Source organism: Odontesthes bonariensis, chromosome 22, assembly GCF_027942865.1.
Source record: "Odontesthes bonariensis isolate fOdoBon6 chromosome 22, fOdoBon6.hap1, whole genome shotgun sequence".
NCBI classification, from domain to species: Eukaryota; Metazoa; Chordata; class Actinopteri; order Atheriniformes; family Atherinopsidae; genus Odontesthes; species Odontesthes bonariensis.
The window spans coordinates 22,910,526-22,938,160 of NC_134527.1; the positions used below are offsets into that span (position 1 = coordinate 22,910,526).

The window sequence follows — 27,635 nt, forward strand, 5'->3', positions numbered from 1 at the left end:
CAATGCAAGTGGTAAAAGGTTAGTTTGACTGAATATAACAGTATTTATGAGTAAAACAGGAGTTAATGAGATGTAAAACATCATCTGTAAGTGCAGACATACTGCAGTGCGAGTTAATTCCTGATTTCATATCATTAACAGTAACAACTGATCTGAGGTAACTCTGTTTATGTCAACATTATGAAGGCTGAGGTTATTAGAAATAATCTTTGTCATCCATGGCATGTTTCAATGATAAATCTGACTTGGGATATGACAGACTACATATTCAATATTAAGACACCTTGTGGCAGTATATTAAGAATAACATTAGCATCTGATTTGCACAATCCTCAGAAATTCATTTGGGCTTTTTTCTTGAACAATGAAAATTCAAAAAGTTCAAAAAAAGGATACCTGTACAAAACATTTATTTGAAATTGATGTAAAAACAGCTTTGATGTATTTGCATGGTTTATATCTGAAATCCATGATGAGCAAACAATAACTAAGGGAGACATGGCTTAACAATAAACAGAAAGATGTAAAACGAGTAAAAAGGAAGTTAATTAAACAGCTTAGACTTGCAATGAGAGTATGTCAAAATTAGAAGACGTACACACATATAATCTGCCACAGAAATAAACAAAACATGCATCGAAGCCTATCCATTGCTATGCTGCTTCAGGCCAGGAGGAATTTTCTGTTGAAAAATCAATGATACAGAAGAGAAACAGGGAAAAGGAGAGTGGCATGTTAGGTCCCTAGAAATTGATGCAGGCTGTATTTTCATTGTCCGTCAGTAGATGGCAGTGCCAGCACTGTAGCATCACTCCTCAGCAACAATATATAACTCTAACTCTGTGCTTTTAACATAAGAAATGCAGATAACGGGCACAAAAAAAGGGAAGAAGAAGAAAACATCACTGTCATCCTCAACAGCCACATACCTCATTATATTAATTTTGGCATGTTAGTACAGCGGTATATGTACAAATACACTTCATGAGGCTTGTAAGCTCTTAGGACACATACATGTGTACATGGGGCAGATTTGAAGAAATCAATTTGAGCTTCTTTTTTATATCCAGAAAAGGTTTCCTTCATCCTGTCTGAGTTTAATCAAGACAAAACAATCCGTACCTGCGCGCATGTCACACAGACATGTGTAGAAGGACTATTTGGTCAGTCGGTTCGCTAAAACAGTCGGACTAACTCCAATTTAAAAAAAAAAAAGATACATTCTGCATTAGGCATGATGGAAGCTTCGACACTGTCCCGAATGCGGGAATGGGAGTGGAAACTTTCATGTGAAGACATGGCACACGAATCACTGACACATCCACAGTGTGGACAAAGTGTTGCGAGCAGGAACAGAGTTGAACACTTGAAAAGATTGGATCTCAGTCATTTTTTGCCCCCGTAGCTAAACAACATCACAGCACAAATATCGCGTTATGCTTGTGTATTTGATTTCCAGGGTCGTTTTTGGCAATGGTATAAATAATGAGAGATAATTATTCATTTCAATAAATATGTCAATAAATAAAATGACCTTTGAAGTTCTCCAGGTTACAAAGAAACATTGTGGAAACAATTCACTAAACTAGCAACAGTTACTCCATCAGAAACGGCAGGTAAAAATCCTTTCCACCATGTTGTGTGTGTGAGTGATAACACTGAACATATACATGCCTGAAAGACTGAGAACATGACTGAGTTGACTAGATTGTACAAAAATCAACATTTTTAAACAGTAAGCTTAAGGAACTTAATGAAGTTGTAGGAAAAAAAATACACCTAAGTGAATTTCAAACGAGGACGAAGAGGGGATTAGTAGGGATGCGTGTTAATAATTGTCTATATTTTCCTATCGTTAGTCAGGAAAATGTTCACGGACTGATATATATGGTATGAGAGAAGGCTAAATCTACAAATCAAAAAATACAACATGACTTGTTTTTAATCCTACATGTGCCAGAGATCAGTGCATCAAAGAGGCACAGTTTTAGTGACATCGCTAAAGCCACTCCTACAGACCAGTGTATATCCTCGTCTCCCGGTAGCATCGTATGATCTGGCCGGAGGACCAGAAGAGTGACCCACAACTGGAGACTTCTAAGCTTTCAGTGTTTGGCTGCATGTTGCTACTCAAGAGTCTGAAACATGCATCCGTGCCTGCCTGATGATGCCTTCATGTTTTTTTTTTTTAGACTCCTTTTGAAAACATTTTTATGGTTGTTTTCTAGTGGTAATGATGTTGAATCTGACCACAAAACGTCTGCCTTGTTTACATTATCAAACTTCAGCGTTTGGCAAGTGTTTAAAATCATCAGACCACTGATCAATCCACCTGGACTTTCCCCTTTTTGTGTTTTTCTTTTTAAAACTACTGGCTTTTAAAAGCATGGCTGTTCAGCCACAAAGAGGTAAGCCTGTTCAGGAGACACAGCATCCACCAACAGTGTCTATGTGCTTGTAGTTATTCTTGTGATAAGTACGTTGGGTTTACTTCATCTGCAGTCCCTGATATTTCAGCTTTTCAGGGGGTGTCTGCGTGCTTATAGTAGCCCTTCCTGATGGCTGCAGAGGCGATGCACTCAGCTGAGCGCCGCTGGTCCATACTTAGCAAAGCCTCTAACAGGTCATTGATGTCGGCTTTTAGTCCCTGCCTCTGCATCCAGTTTTTCAGCAGCTCATAGACTTTATCTCCGGGGGCGCCGTTCTCTGCGATCCGAATGTGGTTGTCGCTGACGCCAATCATTCTGAAGAACTTGTTGTGGATCCGCACGTCCAGGTACTCGTCAAACAAGTCAAAGCTCTTCCGTAGAGATTTTTCTGACCCTTAAGAACAGAGATGAATACAGTGAATAGATGAATGTTTAAGTGTTCACATCATTAGGTCAAACTGAATGTTTATTTAGTCATTTTACATGTTTCCTTCTTATGGATCTATAGCGTATTGCAGCACATAGCCATGTTCAATTTTCTATACTCGTGTCATGTGGTAACAGTACAGCCACTGTTCCTATACGAGGAAATATAAATCAGAACGTTTCCCTTCGGGGGATGTCAACTAAAAACATTAAATAGAGGATCAAACAAATCTGCAAAGCCAAGTCCTCTTAAATTCAGCATGAGAAACAAACAACAGTTAGAAAAAAGACAGTATGTTCCAGCGCCCTGCAGGCTTAGATCCAGCCTGACTGTCATGAGATTAGTAATCTATCAAGTAGCAAATGTGAGAACTTGCAGAGATTTCGTTTATTTGACTTCACTGTTGTCTGGATTGGATTACAGTGAGCTTTGCTGCTTTGTGTATGGCTATCTACCCTTTAGGGATTTAGGGAAATATGTATATCAAATAGCATGAAAATATCTTAATGATAAGAGAAGAAAATGTGTCATGTGGGGGAAACCTCCTCCTTCCCGCAGCAGGAATCTTACCTTGTAGTGGCAACAATCGATGTCGTAGAGGATCATCCTGAAAGGAGAGCGAGAAAAAAAAAAGGTGGAAATTTAAAGATAAAATATCAGCCGTAACAAAGATTTGAGATATAGCCGACATTGGTCCTCACCATTTCTGCAGGCAGCAGTCTGAAGGCAGTGGGGCTCTGGTGCGGGGTGTTGCCAGAGGATGCCGCTGTGGGCAGGGCTGACAGGCTGGTTTGAGATGAACTAGTGGTGTTGGGCAAGCTGTCCCCAAGGCCTCGATCCTCATCTTCAAGGGTAGGGGAAGCCTTGGTCATCTCACCCTGAGTCTCTTGCAGCAGTGGCCGTGACTCCGGGCGGGACTCTTCGCCCTCCAGGCCTGCGTTTTGATTGTTTTGTCTCTCCTCTGCTGTGGCTCCACTCTCATCCTAACCAAAACAACAGTGGAGGAGGCAAACAAGTGACATATTGTCCCAGAGATTATCTACAATAATTGTGACTAGTAACACAAAAAACAACCAATCACAACTTACAATGGGGATCTTCACAATCTCACTGGAGTCACAGGTGCTCTTTGGCCCTGTTACAAGCAGGAAAACAGCATTAGGAATAAGTTTAACCAACAAATCATAACAGCAAAGCTGCAGTACATGATGTCAACTTACATGGTATTTCACATGAATGACGCCTGATTATGAACCACAATACAGCCAGTCCAATAAGGACGATGAGGACCAGCAGGGAAACGGATACAGGAATGACTGGAAAAACAGACACAAGTTAGTGAGAAGGTGCAAATAAATTCAAGTAAGGCCATTTCTAAAGTTGAGTGTGAAACTTACCGACGCTTGTTGGAGAAGCAGGAGTTGGTTGGGGACGTGCTGGAGGGGTTTCAGTCGATAGGTCCCGTTTTCGGCACACCGTGTTCGAAAAGGGGGTGCACTTCTTCACCTCCTCTTCACCGGATTTACACCTGCAGTTATGGAGAAATAAAACATTTCAAGTAAAGGTAAAACATACAAAAAAAACAAAACAAAAACCCCCAAAGTTTTCACTACCATGACCAGTCAGTGATGTAAACTGTAGAGTGTTGGCGGTCAGCACGGTGGAAGCGAAAGCGGCTGTAAAGCATTTCAGACTGACGGTAAAGGACACTCACTTGGCGCAGCGTTTGCAGACTTCACAGGCCTGATCTGGAACGCAGAAGGTACCTTGCTTGCACTGGCACCTGGTGTCTGTGGTTGTCGTGCAGGACGCCGTTTCAATCTCATCTGTAGATAACAAAGAGTTGTGAGCAAGCTAAAACCCCGGCAGGAGATCTGATCTGAAATCAGCCAAAGTTCCAACAGAGTTGGAGTAAACCTGCAACAAAACCTGTGACCATCAGCGTTCGTTAAGTCAGAGAGAACTGTCGGACTTTCAGCTAATTTGTAGGCTGCTGGCAATTATGTGGTCATTTTTCCCCAAAAACGATGAGTTAGATAATTGGGTTTCCTGCTTTATCTCACTCTTAGATACCCTTTGCCTAATTTTAACAAGATAATGAGGGATGGAAAATCTGTCACGGTTCATTTGTTAAACTGAAACCTTAAAATGAGTGAGAAAGCAGCAGTCCAGCTCCACAGGACACCCGTTTTTACGAGTCTGATGTCCACGCTTGCCAATTTTCGAAAAATTTGCTTTGTTGGGTTGGTTGGTGAAACATGAGCACATTATCTTTAAATCTCCCTCCCACACCAATTTTCCAGTACTTTATTCAGACAATTAAGCTAATATTATAGAACGTTCTGAGCTTTTTTTTTTCTTTTTTCCCCCAGAGTGTGAAAGAACTCTGAGGCAATCTTTTAAGGCATTCACCCCTGCTGCGATGGTAACGTTTAAAGGTGACTTTCTTTTCAGGAGAGCAGGAGAATTACAAGCAAAAATGGCATCTTAATCTGTTCATATAGTTGAAATGAAATTGCAAACACTTTGACTCTCTTTTTATTGCGTCCTTCCATGTCTTTATACTAAACTCTTTGTCTGACCCGTCAATAACTTTCAGTGACTATCAACACAATGACCGAGCTGGGTAAAAAGGGCCTTTGGATATCACAGCCGAGACTTCACGTGATGCTAAACTACCTATGGAATGACTTGATGGCTAAGGAGATTTGTGTGTTTTATCTAATTTCTCAATAACAAGATCATAATGTGTCCCTTTTACCTGAATAGATTTTAAAACCAACATACTTTGTTTGTGTGTGTGTACAGAGCATTGACACGCAGAGGACACAACTGCCATTTACGCCATGACAACAGCTTTCATTGTTATCACTTCAATGACATGCAATGGTAAAAATTCAATTACAATGTTCCAATACAGAACAGTTCTGTGCTGCATGGCTGTTAAACGCTCTGCCCCGCAGCATGGCGTCTCCAGCGATCGCAGAAGACAAATATGTGTAAAGAAAAACAGCTTAACTGAAGATGCGCCAAATAAGACAACAGAATTATCGGGGTCATCTGTGTGTTTCTGTGAAGCTTCTGGACAAAGAGGTGAAGCTGCAGACATGGTTTGCTCAGCCTGTTGCTGTTTGTCAATCTACATAACGCGATGATGCTGGAATTCCACTTTTTTTGCAGCGGATTTAGCGGTTTTATTGTCAGTCTGTCGACACAGTGCTTTGCCTTTCCTTTATGCTGCTCCACAGAGGCACATTTTTGTATCAAAAGTCATGCAGGATGCAGATTCAGTCCAGTGACACCTCAGAGAGGGGACAGTGAAATACAGCGCACACGGAGGAGAGCAGCTAAACTTACAACAGGATGACGGGGTCGACAGAATCGGTAAATAAAAGAAAAAGAAAAAAAATGGCAGAAATGGCTATTATCAGTCTGGAAATGAGAAAAAACACCGTGTTTTTTCTTTTTTATTATGTAATCTCATCATTGCCAGGTGCACTGTGGGTCTCTGCATCACATCGGATTGGAGCATCTGAGCAACACTTCTCTATACTTCCAGTCTAATTTAATTTATTCACCAAACCCAAACTGTGCCACACACTGTGCCCTAAATTAACTACAGTTTCGCGGGTGAAATAACTTCCAAAGACATACAAAAAAAACATTCAGAAACTTCCCTTAAAGCTCCTCCATCTGACACCATAAATGATTAAATAAACCAACAGCAGCCCTATTAAAATGAGCTCCCAACAGGAAGATCCAGATAACAGAGCAGCTCACTTAAAAGTGCACAGGCGACTTTTTTTAATCAATTTTCACTTCCTTTAGAAAGTGTTCCTTTAAATTGACGCATGGTCGTAAGTGAGTTCAAACTGGAGCTAAAACGTACAAAACTGCAATAAATGACTATAAAACACATCCTATGTAACATTAGTCTCTTTTCTGTGGCTCCTGCCTTTCATTGGACACAAAGACGCCCAGTGTGGGAAGACAATGACACACAGCCACACCCAGTTCAGCCAGGTAAGACAGACACACAGGCGAATCTCCCGAGACAAGAAACACGCTCACATTCAGCCCACGAAACAAAAACAACAAAGACACGCCCTGCTACTCCGTGTAACATCATAAGATCACATTATCACGAGTGGATGTGAAAGGTGGGGGCACACACAAAGAAGTATTAACTTTCCCAAAACAATACATCTTTGACCAAGTGGATTTTTAGGACACTCAATAGTGATCAGATTTTTTTTAAAAGATAAAGGATTGAATTAAAGGGGACTTTGGTTAGGTGTTGGTTCATCCTTTTTCAAACTGTACTGGGATTTATTGTTAAGGTGAAGAAAACTCCTTCCTGGTTCCACCACACATTCAAGATAGACTTTTAGTTAACAACTGTATCCCTTTAGAACCTTCTTAAAACATCAATGACAAAATTCACAGTTTACTGTTTAGAAAAGCTGAATATCTTTGAGGTTTTTCTATGCTTTCTACAAAAAGCAAATTAAGTATTTGTAGGTTTGGGGCTGATTTTTCAGGGATTCTGGACTGTTTTGGATGGATCATTAGAAGATGACAATGAATTGATATAGAAAAAAACAAGTTGCAATGTTGTTTAAAACGTCTTACCATGAAAAAACATTAAAGTTACTCAATAAACTCCCAGTCTATGTGACTTTCAACAACAACAACAAAATCTTTCCACAAACTCGAATCAGTGTTGTACATCATATGATCACACGCCCGTCACGGAGAATTTGGTTACCTTGGCGACAGTGGGTACACGGCAAACAGCGTTTCATCCCGTTGGAGTGCTCCGTGTAGGTCTGCCCATGCTCGCAGGACAGACACGTCCCTTGTTCTTGGTCTCTTTCACATTCCTTCTTCACGAAGGTTCCTGCAAATGAAATAAAAGAACAATAAGACCACAACTCGAATGATAAACGTATACTCCCTTATACGCAGCTAATCTTAACTTCGTTAACGTGGTGCGTTTCCTGCTGAAGCAGGACATACCACAGGAAGGTATCGCACTGTGCTCACAGCGGTAAACCAATGGGAGAGCGTGAAGGCGAGTAGGATGTGATAGAAGTAGAGGGAAGGCGGTTTTGGTGTTTAATTGTGCACATCTCACTGTTACACAAGACGATTTTTCAGGAAATGTACTTTTCACACGGGCGAGGAGAAGAACAGATTCATTGAAATACACAGCTATTTGACCCACTTTGCCGGTCGATTGTAATGCTTATCGTTTCCATGATCAGTTCACGCATGCCATGATTAAAACCACTTGATTCTCACGTGTTTCCAGAATTTATCTGATGTATAAATGAAAAAAGAAAAGAGAGAAGAGGAAAAAACACAGGACAAAGCACAGATACCTTCAGCTGAACCGAGCAGGGACGGAGTAATCGAAGCGTTTGGAAATACGTTCGTTTTAGAGACACTGCAGCTTGTTTTAGCTCAAATTCTGAGAGGAGCACTACGGCAATTTTTGATTGAACAGATTTAACAATAAATCTGTCACATAATAGTTAAATAAAAAGAAGAAATCTGGTACATAAAATAAATCAAATTAACAAAAAAGATGAAGTGGTCACTGCTGGCGGAAAAACAAGAAAAACTAAACCATATAAAGTAGGATGACCATAAGACATTTAAGCAACCGCACGATGTTATCAATCAATACCTCGTATCCAACTCCCATAAATAATGAATGTCACTGGAAATAGGAAATGGGGATGCCTGTAGTGTTGCACTGCGATTACTTGATTTTTGAAACTTTTGAGTCTGTCTCAAAGCAACTCATTTGTGGTATCCTAAAGGCTTTAAATACTTTCAACATGCTCAAGTGCACCTAATTAGATGAATTTAACATTTGTCGGCAATGTTTGCAGTTTACGAAGACTCATTTGGGAACTAAAGAGTCTGTTGTTCTTGTAACAAAAACAAACGGGGAAAAAAAGTGACTTGATGAAATATTTAAAAAAAGGCACTTCTTAGAATTCAGAAAGGCAAATGAAATAACTCAATAAACCATCAGCAGAATGCAGTAATTGCATCTAGGCTAAATATGTTCTGAGCTTTACCAAAAAAAGAAAAGGAAAACGTCAACATCTTTATTACATTCTGTATTTGATTAATAAAAAAGGTTGGTGCTTTTAATGATTTGGGTTGTAAAAATAACCCAGACTTAATACCCTGCCCTTTTGACTGTTTTTTGTTGTTTTTGCTCAGATTCAGCGCTTTGCTTTCTCCTCCTGGGCTTCGTGAACATCTCTATAAGTTATTTGTGATCCAGTTCGGGTTTTTGGGTTTTTTAATGTCAGGCTTCCCAAAATTTCAAAACGTCTTCCGTGAGTTTTTAGGAGAAATGGTCGAATATCAATTGCACAGCCTTTATAGACATGAACTGAAAAAAAAAAAAAAAACTTTGATGTGTTAACAATGTTTTTATGTCACAAGGAAACTTTTTATTGGGACTTCATTAAAAAAAACAAAAAAAACAAACAAACAAAAAAAAAACTCCCAACAGATGCTGACATCACTCTGCCTTTGTAGCACTTCTGTTCAATTCTGTAACAAGTGTCAAGGAAACATGAGCCGACAAGCTAGTCGCATCGTTAACAGCTTCCCTGCATGTTCAACTGCTCGCTACAGTGCATCTCAGTTTATTTACTGTATATACAATATGACAGAGTTGCTTCCCTCTCAGATTCCTTCAGAGATGCTCTGCACACTGCAAGCACAAGTATGCAAATCCCAAATTACTGAGCTCTCCAGTTATGGTTAAAAAGCCAGCCGGTCTTCTTTTTATTTTAGTTTTTAAACCAAAAATGTATTAAGGTTTTTCATTCAAACCTAATATTGGCTCAAGTTTACACTAAGCTGCGATGTGGGAAACGAGTGAGAGTTTCAGGGTACAAGAAACCAATCTTCTTTAAAAATGGATTTATTTTTGTGTGCTTGTCAGAACTTTAGAAGAGGCAGGTGCGTTTTCCTCCTTACCGGCCTGGCAGTTGAGGCAGCAGAGTGCCTGGTGGAGGTACTGCTCATTCTCGACACATGTCCTGTGCCGTCGCAGGGTGATGTTTCTGTGTTCGTCGCTGGACCACTGAGACGCCGGGGGCTCTGCTGCGTGACACACAAGCCCGATGAAGAGCGCCGCCACCGCCACCTGCATCACCGAAGCCAGGAAGACAAAGGAGAAGGAAGAAAAAGACATGAGTTTTGCTTTATTTTTGTGTAGCCACATCATACAGACTCCACCACTCCAACTCATTAGATGAAAGACAGTAAATAGGAGAGCCTATCTTCATAGGAAACCTTGTGTGAGCAATCTATGACTTAATTTGAACCATCTGATCTGAACATCTGCTGTGGGAAAGCAATTAAGGGAGCCATGCAGCCGGTCACAACTAGAGCCAACACAACCTTGGTGTGTAGCTCCTCATCCTGTACACACAGCAACATGCAGCGAAACATGCAAGCAAACTTAATTACTCCATGATCTGGTCTTCCTTAATAAGAGGCTAAATAAAAGAAAAAACAGAATCAGCTTCCGCTTCTGCGGGTGTAGCAGTTTTATACGGCATCTCAGCCATCAGTGGCTGGGCGACCATATCAAATGCGATTCCAGAAATCCATTCATGTGTTGGATAATAACAGGCTTGTATAGGTGGGGTACAGAGAAGAATACGACCGAACACTTTAGTGTGGCCCCCAGGCACTGGTGTTTATTCACACGCTTTTCACCATGTCAATGTGAGAAGGCCCCATTCATTGGCAAACAACACACTTTAGTGCCTCTACTTCAAATGACCCACATTCTTAAACCCGGGCTCTTTGAATGCCAGGACATGCGACACCACCACGAAGCGCCTGAAACGCAACGCGACACCTCCCTGGGTAAATGAGAGTCCTAGATTTGGAGGTTTTGTCTCTCCTGTGCACCCGCACTCCCCCACCCCACCACACACAACCTCCACTAGACCAGGACAGAAAGGATTGTGAGGAAGAAAAAGAGAGACTGAGAAACTGTAGACAGAAAGTCGAAGATGGCAGAGACAGAGAATAGGTACCCTAAAAAGAGAGTGTGGGACACTGACAGGAATAAAGACTGAGGCAGCGAAATGAAGAATGGGCCGGAGAAGGGACTCCTGACGTTAGACTTGACTATTTGGTGGACTGCCATGCCTTGTTGTTCAAAAGAACATTCCCCTTTTTCTCCTTTTCTGCCTTTTCCCTTCTTCCTCTCCCTCTGCTCACGTCAGACTTTCCAAAGACGCTGAGAGGCAGACGTGGAGGGGCAGACGACCGGCAGAGCAGTCACAATCACACCATTTAGATCTATCCAAACATTCTGGGGAGGGAGGGGGGGCAGAAGAGGGAAGGAAAAGGGGAGGGAGATAAAATGGGAGAGGGGACGAACAGCTTGCACTGCGCAGGGTGAGTCCTTAGACTTGAATACACTGTGTGTATGACTGGAGGCTGGGGGGTGTAGAGAGGCATGGAAGTGGGGAAAGTAGAAGGCCATGTGAGGAGAGAAAATCAGCGAATAAGCACGTGTGCACGACAACGCAGTGGAAAGACGAGATGTGAAGAAAAAGTTGCTCTAAAGGTGGTCTTCAGTGCAGACGCCGAATGTGAAAAAGCAGAGAAAACTTATAAATAAAAGTCAATCCCAAGGAAAAACTCTGATGTCCCTCCCACGGTGAAGATGCACAGACACTGCTGACATTACACAACGTCCTAAATGTGTTCGCTTCAGGGTCTGTGACTCCAAACGCGCTCATTTTCCACATCTAACATAAAAATCTGTTCTTAAGGAGACACAGAATTTTTTTTTAATGAATCGATTGCACGCATTAAATGCAGAGTTTGATGTGCCGTCTTCAGGTATGAGATAACTTGCAGAACTTGCCAATCAGCAAACCGGTATACTCATTTCTTTGACATTTGTGGGATAAGTGGCAATGCAACTGCTGCCTTTGAGGGACCTGGCATGTTTTTTTCCCTCCACTGTGTATGTTGACGTTGTTCTAAGTGCACGATGCAGTGGCTTTTTTAGCCAAAGACGAGTTTCCCTACGGCACGACTAAATGGATTTTTTTCTTCACAGCAAAACTGCAGTCTTTCTTCTTGATTCTTTTTCTTCATCAATCTGGTCTCGTACAGCAAAGGAAATGATGAACGTTTACGTCACAGCTTCTGCAGACTGTGTGAAACCGGTGGCCCTGTCATGCACGACACAAAGACACGACAACAAAACAGAAAACTTCGCAGAGAAGCCCCACAGCATATGGGAGTTTATGGTGTGGAAGTATCACGTTTCTCTAAAAGTTGTATTTGTTACAAATCTTGTGCTTTCTGGAATGTTCTGTTTTGTTCTTTTAAAAAGAGGCTGTTTTGCTGATATCTTTGATGTCGTTTTTCTGTTTCGCTATCTCATGTCAAATGCCGTGTTTGGAGAAACGTTTTGCTTTTTTTTTTTTTTTAGTTGCTTTCTAAAATGTACTGAATGTGTTTTCCAATTTCATGTTGCAACTGTTTGGTGAAATGTGTTTGTCTTTGGAAATGTCGCCTTCTCTGTTGTGCTGTTGCTTTGTGCAATGCTCTCCAGTTCTAATGTTGCATTCTGGCGTCGCTGCTCTGTTTTCACTCACGTTGCCGTCATTAGCCGACTTCTCCGTTACTGTATGAAACAGATCTGCACTTACAGCTTAGAAGAGCGGCACATCCTCACAGTAAGGAAGCTGCGACTAATCAATTACGGGACTGAACGTACTCGAACGAAAACAAACAATCAGGGCTTACGGATGGATTGTTTTTAATGGGATGGCAGTCCACAAGTTCTCAATAACCCATAATGAGAGAAAAAAGACAATCTTTGTCCAGTTTTCACTTTGTGATACAGAGTTTTCTAAGTCAGGGGGAATCCTGCTAAGTGGCATTTTCTTGAACAGGGCCCGCTTTCACACAAGGAAAACGAACAAAACCATGAGTCTACACTAATATCCTAAGGCTGCCAAACTACATCAAACGCACAATGGGACAAATGCACTGTGTACATAATCACTATGGGCTGCCACAATGTGGCTTAGTTTTACCTCTATAAGTGAGGAGGAAGACCGGAGTGACCGTAACCTCAGTGCAGAAGGCCCTCCAAACCCACAATCCCTGGAAACATTCCAACATTGGCTCAAGTGGTTCAGTCCACTTCATATCCTCAGTACAATGAGTGAGCTCACTGTAGATTATTTGTTACAACAGTGTCCTATTGACACACACTCTGACTCTATGATAAGTTAGTACTATGCTTTTGTGGATTCGAGTTAAACTAATAACAGCTACAATAAAGTAATGAGGGACTTTCTGTGTATCTGACAACAGTAGTGCTCCACCACTTCCTCTAAACACCCTGGGTTCTTCCAAATTGCCTTGGCACCATCTCTACACATGCCATGTACTCTGAGAATGCATTTGTGACGAAATGACAGGACATCCTTTCAGTCGACCCAGGTTATCAATGGGCCATTTACAGGGCTGTGATCACTCCAGAACTCTGAGGGTATTACAGTGGGAAACAAAAGGAGGGAAGGGGGACAGAAACAGAAAATGTGGTGAACTCCTGCAAACATGTACGAAAAACATATTGGACAGATGATTTCAATCATAGCTGACTGATAAGCAGTGACATGGTGTATCTCATTATAAATCCGAGGACCTGATTCTCCATATCATGCTGTTCCTATTAGCAAATCCCTTTTCTTTAATCAATTAAGAGGCATCTGCGATAGTTCCGATACTGTACGACCACTATAAAATAATAATAAAAAAAAGGGTTCAGCTCACTCACGCAGAATCGAACACCTTTTGTAAACGTTCTCCTGCAGCAAGAAAAAATCTGCCGGAAAAATTAAAAAGTGGCCGGCTGCAGTTTACACAATCCAGGTTTGGAGTCTAATCTAAACAGTACAGTGATTTGTTGATCAAGCAGCGGTGTAATCACTTTATCAGATTAGAGATTGTGAGCAAGCTCCGAGTCGGAAACTGAAAGAACTGATTATGAACCACTCCTCCTGTATTTCCATGAGGAATTCAGCCATTTTACCCTAAAGATATCGAGGCACTCCAGCACATGACAGGGTGGAGGATGGAAAAAAAAAAACATGTTTTGCCCCAGCTGCTGATTTGTAAAACTTCATAAATGACTAAAATATGAAAGGTTTATTTGAGTTCACATGTCACTAACATAAGCCACTCCTCGTCTTACCAATATCTATCACAACTGCCTCCAGCAACCACAAGAAAGCATATGAAGATTACATGACTTCCTGTCACGTGCAAATCGAAACCTCAGATGATTGATCCAGGTTTGTGTGTTAAACTATTTGTTTCTTAGTTTGAATGGACAATTTTAAGGCACTTAATTGTTCTCGATGACGTTGTAAGTTGCAGGTTGATCCATCTATTCATCTACGTACCTTTTCAGTTAACCAATTTCAATAATTCTATGAAATATCCCAAAAAAGGTCAACCAAAACTACACGGAGCCCCCATATTTTCTGACTAACAGTCAGTTTACAATATAAGATGAACAAACTCTACAAACAGTCACATTTGAGAAGGTGAGACTCGAGAATGTGTGACATTTTTCACTATTTTTGACCCTGTTAATCAAGACATTTCGACTCTTTCTTTGTGACTGAAATGTCGATATCTAAAAAATTCCCAGGGGGTCAACGACTTTGGACTGGAAGCTGCGCTGTTTTGTATTACGCGATAGACATAATCCATTCACATAGACACCATCTTTGATGGTAGTCGGATTGCTCTATGACCTAAAGAAACTCGAGTTGAATCCGAGGTTTAGGAAACAGCACCAAACAAAAAGGCCGTCTTAAGAACAGAAGTCTTCTGTAATATCATTAGTTTGTCAAGGAAAACTAATAACCAAGATTTGTTTCAGACCGATTTTTAACTCAATTCTGATTTAATCAAAACATCTAAACTCATCGCTTAAGACATGCCATCAAGTACACTCTGTCCTGATAAAGGTTTTGATTTAAATGTTTAGTGTGCTACTGAAACTGTAGCAGCTGGTTCTTACTGAAACAGTTATGTATTGTACAGTTCAAATCCCTCATGGCTGACCCTCACAGGACAGTGAACGCTCTCTGCTTCACAGATAAATCCTGGCATTCCCTGGAGACAGGGGGTGACCATGCACAACTTTCCTTGAGTGATAAATCACACTGATGTTTTGTGTGAGATGATGAAGACAAGTACAAGCCAGCTGCTGTCAAGAGAAATAACTCTTGACTCCAGCTACATCACTGTAAATAAATCCAAAGTTCAGCCAAGCTCAGATGCATTCGTCTTTATAAAGCTGAATGATGTAAAATGAGGAGAATGACTCCCATGTCAGTTTACAGCAGAACAAGAGAGCGCTAACAGTTTGAAAACCACATTGTTGGGCCACGAACACGGCACATACACACACTGAAGAACACAGGCGAACATACAGTGTATGTGTGGGAGCGTGTGAAACGCGGCTGCCCCCTCCTCTCAGGGAGCACAGGAAGCTCGAGACAATACAGAGGCTTCATGCAGGGTTCAGCTCCAAGCTGTTCCCTCAGAGCAGGCCGAGCAGCCGATCAGACCCACAACATATCCGCCGGCCTGGATATTTATAACTCGGGGAAGCTGCAGCTCCACGACACAAATTCTTGAGTTTCCTCAGGAGGTATGCTTCCCTGATTAGATGAGTGTGACTTTGTGTCACAAGCAGGTTAAGTGCCCTTCACCTCCACACTAGATAAAAAAAAAAAAAAATGGAAGAAGACCACCAAAAAACAAACGGCGATGACGACAATTTCAACGAGTTTCCAGAAGGTTATCCCGCCAACAACAAGTTGGTGAAATGACTGATACCCTGACGTCAATGCTCACCACATGAAAACGCTCATGCGTTGAGGGAGGTGACGGAGAGCGAGCGACACTGGCGGTTCAAAAAGATCAAGAAATTTTGTAAGCAGGTGCAGCGTGACACATTTTCAGCTATTTCTTTTGTGTTGCATAGGTGGAGGTGGTCCCTGTGGCTTGAAAAAGGGGGCTGCTTGCACAAGCAAACAACATCGCTGTGAGTCATGCAGCGTGCAACAGCGGACCAAGCAAGGACAGTGAATTTGAACATTAAATTAACTTTGAGTGCAGGAGGGCTATTAACTTAGCCTTTTCAAATTCCGGCTGGGTCTGTCACAAAGAGCGCCGACTCACAAGACAACTCCGGGAGGGAGGGGAGCGGGGGGAATGAAAAGAGCAAGAGGGGATGACTAACAGATTGAAGTATGAGCAGGAATCCATCACCTCGCTCCAGAGAGAACCGCATTGGCTCCGTTAAAGCTCATCTTTGTGTTAAAGGAAAAAAAAAAAAAGACACGAAGTGCTGGCAGTTTATAGCCCACTCTATAAACACATCGCAGCAAAAATGCTAAATATGTGCCTGTTGGAGCAGGTCGGCAACGACTTAAGTGACCATCAATAGCTGGAATTTTGACCAGGTTTATGTCTTTCTAAACAGAAGTCCACCCTCTGGACAAAGATTGAATTTGCTCCAAGACTTGTTATAAGAATAAGTTCAGTTGTCCAGGAGAGCAGGAAGTCAGAGGATTTAGTTATGATGCATATGTTATGCCACTCTGGCCACGTGTTACATCCCATTTCACAAGTGCATATCTATATATATATATATATATATAGATATATATATATATCTATATATATAGATATATATATATATATATATGGGCAATATAGTAGTATATTACTGCTGTACCTGGACAGCAATGCGGAGCTCTAACTGGCTGTGGTTAGTCCAGAGAAAACAAGTCCGTCACTATTGTGAAAATTAGGTCATCCCAAAGAACAACTGTGTCCAATGGAGTTAGTTTATAGACACTTTATGACCGTAAAACTCATATGGTAAAAAGACAGCAGAGTTCACATAAGTTCAAAGTTGATTTGTTTTTGTTCTGCCTTGACAGAATGAAAACTCTTGGAATTTGAACAGATTTTCTATTTCCTATTTTTGTTCATTTGCGAGACAATAGAAACCATAAACTCTGAATTCCGGAGAGAGTTTTGTTTATGACCCACGGTCGATTCAGTTTGACCGCAAGAAAGTGCAATGAAAAAACCCAGTAACATTCAACATTTCTCAAGACGATAAATGCTTAGAAATATCATCCTCGGTTACGTGTCTGAGTTTGATGCCGAGATCGCGCAAGAACCCACCTTCCTCCTCAGATCAGGCAACACTTTATCAATATCTGGGCGGAACTGAGGAGAAAATACAACAACAGCTTCGAAAAAGTGGAGTCCAGGTGCCAGTTTATGCTTTTTAAGAGGTGAGGGGGGCAAGAATAAAAAGAAACTTTGGATATGAAACAAATCTTCTGTTTCTCTAAACATTTGTTTACAGTTAGAAAATGAAACTGACTCACAAACCTTGATAGACCACCAAGTTCAACTGAGAAAATAAACTAATAATTCATTGAATTAGTCTAGGAGTTTTGGTTCTTTTAGACCACAAACTTAAACATCGACAGTGGCGACACATGAAAGAATTGTGATCGTTATTTTGTCTCACGACCTGTAACAAAACAGCAGACCTTTCACAGGAGTGTGCTTCCAGTTCCCAATTATTTCCATTGGAGCGTAAATAGAGGTCAACTTGACTTCTTTTCTCAGTTTTCTTGAAGATGTTCCAGCTCTCATCTGACAGGCTTCCTCTGAGCTAAAGTAGTCTTTTAAATGAGTGATGAAACACCTTCAAGAGAATCAAGAAAAAGCCAGTTACCCTCAATTTAAACATTACTTTCGGGATTATTATTATCTGAATGACTGAGAATTAACACAGAGGGGTTTGCCACCAGTCTGAAAAAAAAGAATAATTCAACAGCTGTAGAACTGAGAGACGCATCCAGTCCTCACGTTGGAGTAGATGGCACAAAGAAACTTCTGGCAGTTTTGCATAGAAAATAACTGAAACTAGTGATTTATTTAAAACAGCTGAGGACCAACTTAGTAAATGTTTCAGCTTCATTTAAATTTCACCACTTGTTTTGGAGGTATTTGAGGAGATTGAGCATACAAATACTCCATCTGTTACTTCTCTCTACTTCTGTGAAAATAAAGGGTTTTTAATAAGAACTAATGAAAGCCACCTCTGGACTCCCAACGCCAGAAAGAGCCTCCCCAGAAGTCATTATCATGTCCACATCAACACTTCAAAGCACTTTCTGACATGGAGAAGTACGGCCTCCTGTAACCATCCCACTTTCCACCCCTTGACACCCAGTGTCCTCAAATTGGACCGTATACCACTGAGTCATTTGATCTCACCCATCAGATGACTTCAGTAAACAAGTGCTGAGCTGTCCTGAGAGTGTGAACCTCATCAAAGAAGCTTGCAAACTTTAGACAAAGCTGTGTGTGAAGTACTGGTAGCTATTTGAACCAAAAAAAACACACCATAAATATCAAGCTGGATGAGGTCAGTGTGTTTAAATGTGATGTTTGACACACAATAACATATCCACACTTATCTCAATGTTGGACCATTCATGTGTGAGTGGTGACTTGCCTCCGCTGGTATGCATTACATGAGTAGGCAGCACCTGAACAGGTGGCACACCCTCCGTGAGTCAGTGGGGCTTTGATATCTGCGGAGTGATTCACCTTAACAACGGACACAATAACAGGTTCCTTCAGAATAACCAATCTGCCAGCAATAAAACATACCTTACTGGCTCTGCTGTGACATGAAAAAAGGCACACAACCACCTGGTGTCCGACAGTGCTCCAGTTGCGCTGCATTGCATCATTCAGTGCAGCTTATCTAAGCCACAGGCACGATTCAAGCTATTCACACGGTCACCAAGCTGAGCAGCAATAAGCAGGAGTTACAGTTTATACAGAGTTTTTAAATGCTGCTTGGTCCCCTGTGCCATAGTTTGGCCTTCACATGTCCCAGATTTCAGTCCTGCCCTTGTTTGTGTTGTCCACAGAGACAGAGGGGACCATTTCCTGTGTGAACCAACACCCAGACAAACAGTAAGCAATCACAGCAAACAATCTAGTGTACATCTGCAGGGGCATGACAATTCTAAGAAGTAAATTGATGCCACTAATATCTTCATATCTGTGTACTCTCGACAGGAAGTTTACTGGAAGGCCAAGCACGTACACTCTGGCAATTTGGAGGGGTGTGTTGGAGGGGGATTAGAGAGGGGGGAAGGATGGGGGTGGGGTGGGGTGGAAGTTTCCTCACAGTCCCTTAGCAACAAGGCCTGCTGGCAAGGCCTCCAGAATGTACTGTGGTTTACAAAAGAGATAAACATTGACTTTGCCACCCAGAGAAGTAAATCTGATTTCAGCAATGGAACGCTGCATGACTTAAAACACAGATCAGACAGCGGAGAAAACAAATAGCGGCGCTCCAAAGCCATCAGATGATGTTACATCTACTTTAGGGGCTACGTTTACAGGGCGCAGGGACACAGTCGGGATCCCTGACGAAATTGCCACATTACTTCTGTTTAATGACTAACATCGTTGCCCCTATCAACCCACACAGCAAGCCTACGGTTAATCTGCCGTGTTATTCAGGAAACTTGATTCCTTCTTATCATATCCTGTAATTTAATAATCTCTGTGTGAGAAGGGAAGTTGGACCATCCTGGTGTCCCAAATAAATCCCAGTTTTGCACACACAGTTCACTAAAATAATGTCAGGTTACGGTGGTGCACAGTTGGAAAAAACAACAGCGGAGGAATGAATAGACATCTCTGTGAGAGCCTTAAAGGAATAAACTTTCATGGAAAAATTACCGAGAGACTTTCTGGCTTTAATTGACTAACTGGCAAGGTGAATTATTGGCTTTTTGTGTGTGTGTGTGTGTGTGGGGGGGGGGGGGTTAACTGGTTAGAGCTTCAGTCATGTTACTTCTGTCATGCTTCTCACACTAGATTTAAAAGATTGCATGAACCCAAGTGTACCCCACAGCAGTCCGCTTATTAATAGTGGCTATAGAAGCAGCTACATCCGCTATGACAGCCCGAGAGCCATCATATGCTGCATGTCTGCACAATATGACCACATGATCTCCAACACAGATGGTGGCTGTAATGTTGGAGGGGGGTGAATGATACAGCACATGTACAGTAAGGAGCACAGGACTCATAAGAAAGGGACAGTAGGTCGAAATGAGCAAATACCTACAGGAATAAACACTTAAATGAACAAGAACAACAAACACATTGTTGCTTCCCGTGTGAGAGCTGTTGCGGGACAATGAGGAGGCTTGTTTCATCTTCTCCCACAAGTTCACAGGCCTGGCCGAGACTTCAGCTCCCGAAAGAGTCAGTGTTTGACCACTTTACGCTTTTACAGAATAAGCCCGGAGAGCTTCCACGCGCTGTGAAATAACGTGCTACTTTATAAGCCGTGCTCAATTATTAGACATTTCAAAGACGTATTACAAGCGCTTCATTGGAGAAAACTTACACAAACACAGTCAGAACCAGTGAAATGCAACCAAAACAGTTTTCAGAAAGTTATTGTCGAGTCTACTCACATGAAGTTTCCCGACCACCGGACCGAAGTTCATCTTGGGAACTTCGAGTCAATCCCAGGCACTTCGCGTTACTAGCCACCAGTCAAAAGTGTCTAAAAAACGCACTCAGAGAAAAAGGACAAAAGCGAACAAGTCCAACCTAAAACCTATCGGTCATCCCGTTTCTTTCATGAGTTCCCTGTTTTTAGAGCCAAAACTTTACAGATTTTTTTTTCTGAGCGAGAGGACGGACACACGGTCTCGGACCAAATGAGAAGCTTTTTTTTTTTCCCCTTATTTTTTTCATGCTCTGAGAACTGCGCGTGACGTCACGCGGATTAGAACCAATCACAACGCTCCTCCCTGGAATAATAATTAGGCAGGTAATCATGCGCGTTCTCATTACTGAAAAGAATCAACATATTTTGACCGAACTACAGCAATATCACTGATATGTAGTTTTTTATCCCATTCTGATTCATACAAAGTTTGTTGCCGTCATAATTAATCTTCAACTAAGTTAAGTATCTTGCTTTGTGCAGGACTCACAGGTTACACACTGCAGCCTCATCAACTAGTTTATGTAATGTGTAACTTGCCTGCAATAACCAGCTAATGTGCAACAGGAGTGAATGAATAATCCCAAATACACTTTACAAGCCTGTGAAGACACTAAAAGAGACCCTTATCACACACTGAGAAATAGTTATAGTTCTAACAGTATTTTGATTTAAGTTAGCAAAGAAACAGTGTTTTGTTGCATCTCGAGAGCTCTGTTGTAAATAAAGCAGGTCGACTAGAATTTAATGACACCATTTAAACAACATCAAGTAACAAACATCCTGTCAAATGTGGTTCCTGCTGACAAAATCTTATCTAAAGTGGGTCTGTGGTCTAAGGGGTCTTGAGGCTTGTGTATCAAGGGAGGGAAGAGCGGAAGACATTTGGGCTGACCATGCTGGAGTGATTTACAAATCAAACAAACAAACAAATAAACAGAGCCAAGCATTAATAAATCACAGACCTGACGCTCAGTCAGACATTCTGGTGATGAAACAAGGATTGGGCAATTTCTTGACATTTCAAAGCAGTCTGGTATGCATCGCACTTCTCAATTACCAGTCTGGAGTAACCACTGTGTTATGAAACATTCCGATGATTAGTTAGATATCTTGTGACCAAAAGGCATGATAGTGGTATTACAGAGAAGTAGGAACATAGGCGAGTATGGCACAATCATTGTGTCAATTCGTACAGCAAAAATGCCTTGCTGGATTAAATGTTGATGAAAACTGTGTGATCTGGTCACAGGTGACCTCTGCTGCTCAGTCAAACATCCAAGACTAATGCCTACTTGGTGGTTCTCGCACGACTCTGTTGTTTACTCTCTGTCAAGTTCTGCAAGTGGTGAGGCTACGAGCTCCAAAAGAGACAGAAAACTACCATTTCAGTGTGCCTTGTGAAAAAAAAAAACAATGAAAAGGACAACTATTGAGAGATCACGAGATTACAAGGCTGACGATCAGAGTTTTAGTTGTTACAGGAAAAACAAAACAGCACAACACTCGTCAAGTAGCACAACAGATGCAACTTATCAGTTGCCGCCAACATGTGTTTCAATTAATACTGTCTAGGAAATCTCTATCTGTATCTTCCACTTGGAGCACATCCTGTGCTCCTCCTTCTGAGGTCACAGACTACGTGCTCAAAAACAGGAAGCGTATGACTGAGTTGTTTGCAGGCTTATCCTGAACAAGTCAGTATTTATGGCTGCTGGGCTGATTAGTTCAGACTGTCGACACCGTGGCCACGAGAAATATCTCAACAAAGTTAACAGTTTATCAACTGTAATTTTTTGGAGAATGTTCAATTTCACCAGCAAAGGGAAGTTAGGGCTAAAGGCTGTGCAGCTCTGGAAAAATTAGCATATCCTGTGTGGGATATATATGACGGACTGTGTGTTTATTTATCTGAATACCCAGGCGTGTGTATGTGTGTGCGTCGCAGATGGTGGTACATCTGAGTTTTCTCTGCACAGAAGTGACCTGCAGAGGAAAAGGCAAAAAAATAAAAATAAAGGAAGGGAAACCTTCCTGAGCGTCAGTGATTTATCTTGTGACGCCTGCTGGGTATTGTTTCACTTGCTGTTGAGGAAGGTTGACCAAATAAATAAAAGAAATGACAAGGAGATGAAAAACTAAACAGAAGGGTTCAGTCTTCAAAGGATTCTCTTTTATAGACTTTCAACGCTAACAAATAAAGTTTCATTTCAGTGTAATGAAACCATACTTACCATAAATGATTTTGTAATTTTATTTAGTGCCATAAAATCAAAGCAGAAAATAGGACAAAGAACAATACAAAACTGGACCCACATTCTTTGAACTGTGGAGGCATGTGGGCTTCAAAATAAGTTGAATTGTTTAAATGTGTTCATTCTCCTGTTGGTCATGTCAGTTTAATTAACATCAATATTTGTAGAAGAGGTGAATGAAACTACAGCCTGTTCAAAGTTTACTAAGAGTTTTTAAAAACAACATGCAGAGATTTGAGCTGGCTGGTCACAGTCAAAGGTGAAAGTGCACAGCATGGATGTTGTGCTGAAATGAGGGGCTGCAGCCTGACACAGAAGCTGAAGTTATTGTTTCTGTTCTGTGTGGGGGATTGAACCACGCCAGCCCAAACCGTCCTCCCTCTCATGCATTCAGACTGGAAGTGGAGGGAAAACGCGTGAACACGAGTAGTGCCAGTAATTACACACACTCGCACAAAATGCGTTGAACTTGCTGTGTAGTGTAACTACGTTTTGTTTGAAACGAATTGCCCAGAAACATGCTTGTATGTGAAAGGGATTGGTTATGAAGAGAAAATGATCACCCAACTAACATTTTCAACATTTTTTGGTTTCTGCCAAATGCAACGTTACTGTCACAAAGTCACATCCATATGAGTCATTCTGTGAGGAAGTACAGAGACACAATACTTTGAGCAAAATACATACTAACTACTACCGATGCTTTTTCCTTTTAACCGTAGATGGAATAGAACAAAAAGTAACCATATTTTTCCATTGTGTTATGATTTACCTGCACATTCCAGAAAAGAAAGATCCTCAGAATGTGAAACAGCTTGAATTGCCCTCCACAGAAAAATATTCTTCTCAACAATCAACATATCAGTTTTGTAATTCTATTAGTTGTATTTTTCCATCATAAATGAGCCACATGTGGGCTGTTTTGAGCCACTGTAACTGCCGATGTAGACATATACAATCACAAAATGAACCATGGTCACATTGTTTGCAGAACCATTGGCAGTTGTGACCTCCAAGAGGATTAAAAACACCTAGAATACGCCGACATTGTTGCAGGGGTCTTTTTTGAAAAAGTAGATTTCATCACTGAAATGTTCATGCTTCAGGTACAATTGGCAATTTACCACACACAGAAAAGCAGCCCCATAATATGATCCTCCACCATGTTTTAATGCATAGTGGGTAGCCTCTTCTTTTCTTTATGGGCAACTCTTTGTTGGCTCTGCAGAACCAAAAAGCTTAACTTTGGTTTTGCCTTTACTCCACAAAGACTGTGGCTTGTCCATGTAAGTTTTTGCACACACCTGTCTTGCCTTTTGTGTGAATTGATTTTAATATTTGTGTCCTCTTTGGCCATTATCCACAAAGCTCTGGTTTAGCGATACAGCTTATAGTACAGGCTAAAACCATTATTACATGTGAGCCTGAAACTCTTTAGGTGCCTTTGGTGTTTTTCTACAATGTGTAAAAATATTTACTTACCTCTTTCATTACGCTTTCATTATTTCTTCTTCGGGGCCCACGTTCCAAAAGCATTTCCACAGTTTTATGGCTTTGAAACTTCCTGATAACATTATGAAGTGTCAATACAAGGATTTTGAGAAATTTGGCGATGGCTTTGCAGCCTTTTTAAATGTTAAGTTTTTTTTTCAAACGGCAATCCTAAAACAGCTCTGTTGTCTTCATCACTGGAAGGAAAAAAATTAAAACAATCAGGCCCATTTAATGCTGTAAAACCACCAATTATTGTAATCAAGGTCATGTGAACACAAAATGTTAAACATAGAAATAGATATAAAAGAGTTTTATTTGTTCTTTTTTTTTATCTTGCTTGAGGAACTTTAAATCAATCAAAAGAGTCACAGTCACACGGTCGGACGACACATCAGAACCACACAGGGGAACACAGTCAAATGATATTCAGTGGGCATAAACAGTGTACATGAGAGCATAATTTTAGCACAAATAGAACCTCATAGTGTCTCACTTCCGTTGCCCACAATTGGCACAAGAAATCAGTTTTTACAAGGTTAATACAAGAGGAAAGGAATGTACTTTTAGCAGACTGAAGCCTCTTTCACACAGAGATTGGGCTGTATTTCTGCTTACAGACCCCCTCATTATGCAGTCTTTTCTCATTCACTGTGAGCCAAATAAAGCTGGGACAATGTCGACCCTTTGCTCTAGATACGAACAAGATGAAAGGTGAAGAAATCTCTCCCGAATGCGCCCTTTCTCACTTTTGGAAGGCGTCAAAAAGTTAATCAGCAAAATGAAGGTGTTTTTTCTGAAATTACATATTTGTGATTATTTGTTCTATGACATGGAAAGGATATTTTTCCTCTGGAAAAAGTCAGCAAGGTTACTGAGTTGAGCTAAGGTTACAGCTCGACTTGGCCACTTAACAAGGCCACCGTTCTTGTGCCTGTAAACATTCATAGAAGCAGATTCAAGTTATTGGCAAAAGTGAGTTTGCTGTAATGTTGTGGACGGTGTCCCAAAGCGCTTCTAACTTTCTCTGTGGGGTGTCATCCTGTCATGTAAATATAATCAAATTCACTGCACAGATGTTGTCTATTAGTTACTTGAATGGTGATTTTGTCAGATAATGCTGCAGCTATAAAATCTGAATTTTAATAAAGCGGAGCATGCTAACTAACTCCATCTCTGTTAAAAGTGCAACATATTTGTACCTTTCACACAGAAAAATGCAAAAGAATAAAGCTGCAACAGACTTTGAGATAAAGTCTATTCTATATCAGAAAAAGTTGATTGAAATGGCAAAAAAAAAAAAAAACCTTGCTTTTAAGCTCAGGATATTTTGCCTTTTTGAAAAATAACTAGTGCATGTTAGGGCAGATAGAAGCAAAGATGTTCTTTACCACTACAAGACTCAGCTGTTTCTGCCTTCTGAGTTTAAACCAGTACTTGCTAACATAAAATGATAATCACAATATAACCAGCTGAAAAAAGCTCTCTTTACTATATGTGGCCAAGGGGACCAAATGTGTCTCTTCCTTCACAAAGTTTTGTATCCAAATGGTGATCGCAACTGTTTATAACCATGCACAGTGTTGCCTACACCGTCTTATGTTGACATTACAGAATTGAGCATTTTGCTTCAAGTGACGAATGCAACAGCTTGCTTCAAATTTACTTGACAGTTGGATGAAAGCAAAGCTTTTGCATGTCTGAGCTAAAGGCCAACATTAGCATGATTACAGGCTTCCCAGACTCACCTTGAAAGTAGTCAGGTTTTCATTGACCAGCAGAACAAATCTGATCCAATCTTTTGAAAAGCCAGATTCTTAGTATCGGTATTATCGGTGGCGGTAAAAGCGATGTTGCAAACAGCTGTAATGCACAATGCAGTAGAAGAAGTAGTTGACCCAAACAGAAACAAACTTCTAGAACTACAGCAATTGTAGTGGATATCCTCAAGAGGAAAATGGAGAGGGCTCTTCTTCTTTAAATCTCTGGAAATATCTGAGATATTAGCTTTATAATATTTGGGAAGACGCTGGGCAGTCATGTGTTTGCACAAATCAGAACAGCTGGTAAATCATGTAATCTGAATCTTTGCTGAGTCAGATGTGATTCGCCAAGTTGTTTTTATTCTCGCTAAAGCACGTATGAACTTTGTTGCACATAAGTGGACTTTCTTTTCCTCCAATATTTACACTTTCCTTGTCAAAAACGGCAATTGGAAATCTAGCTAATGATGGCTAGGTAAAAACAAAACTACTTGTACACACTGGCAATAACAAGTTACAAGGATGCATTTACATTCTGCTGTAGGAATCAGATTTGAAAAAACAGCAGCTGACTGTTTTAGTCTGATGAGAAAATTGAGTTAAAGGAAAAAAATGATAGAATGAGGCAAACTTATACACAAATATAAAGAAAAAAAAAATCAAAACAATTCCGGGAACTCCTTAAAACTGAATAGCATACAGTGCAATCCTAGGCCACTTAAAAAGGATAGAGGGCTGTTGGGGAATACCTTTGAGTCTCTTTGAAACAATGACCTCTAAGTACCAATGGGAAAAATCATCTCATGCCAAGTTCCTATAATCTGACAAAAGCAGAAGACAAATGGTGTGGGAGTTCCTGGCAAAAGATACTGGAAATATACTGTCAAGTGTCTTATTGTCAAACCAGTTAACACTTCCTCACCCATTTTGAGGGGAAGATGTTTGCTTGGGAGCCAGAAAAAAATTCTAAAAGTGGGGCTCATGTGAGAGACTAAAGACACAGAGTAAGCGGAGGTGTGAGAGAAAAGCCTCCTGACTGGTTTGATCTGGTTTAAATAAGGCTGTGTATTAACACAGCGGATTACGATAGACTGGAATGCTTATCTTTTGTTGAGACCTTTGTGGTGATGTCATCAGTACTTTCCCTGACAGCACCTGGGCACTATCCACCGTTGTGGTTGGGCACTTGAAGGCAGTGACGTGCCGATGTGGTCTAATCAGTCAGCTGACTTTTTTTTTTTTCATTTTTAAAAGAACTTTTCGACAGTAGACAGACTTCAGTCAGCGGGGCCAAAAAGATTAGCTGCCTGGTGAACTGTGTAAACACACAGACAAATGTGTGTGTTTGTGTGAGCTGCCTACAGGAATGTGTGTGGGTGTCAGCGTCTGTATGCTGTCGTACGGATTGTGTGATTTAGGAGGGAAAATGCCATGAATAAATAATTTACACCTTTTAGTGAGTGGAGGGGATTAAGAATAGAGGCATCGAGCAGTGTATGCGTGTAAAGGACAGAAGGAGTCGTGAAAGAAATCCAGCAAAAAGAAAGTATGCTGGAAAAAGACAGTGAGGGGGAATTAAAGGAGGAC

At 41.0% G+C, this 27,635-nt stretch overlaps 1 protein-coding gene across 1 annotated transcript; it reads right to left on the bottom strand.

Annotated features, from left to right (window-relative positions):
- Window positions 1-393: 393 nt before the first annotated feature.
- Window positions 394-20,742, bottom strand: tnfrsfa (tumor necrosis factor receptor superfamily, member a). The gene is made up of 10 exons (XM_075455717.1): window positions 20,502-20,742; window positions 9,868-10,036; window positions 7,625-7,756; window positions 4,571-4,682; window positions 4,254-4,384; window positions 4,077-4,172; window positions 3,945-3,991; window positions 3,558-3,839; window positions 3,427-3,463; window positions 394-2,823 (listed from the first exon to the last, which is right to left on the bottom strand). Exons 1-10 carry the CDS (start codon window positions 20,532-20,534, stop codon window positions 2,522-2,524), a joined length of 1,341 nt encoding a protein of 446 aa, XP_075311832.1. The 5' UTR covers window positions 20,535-20,742; the 3' UTR covers window positions 394-2,521.
- Window positions 20,743-27,635: the final 6,893 nt, after the last annotated feature.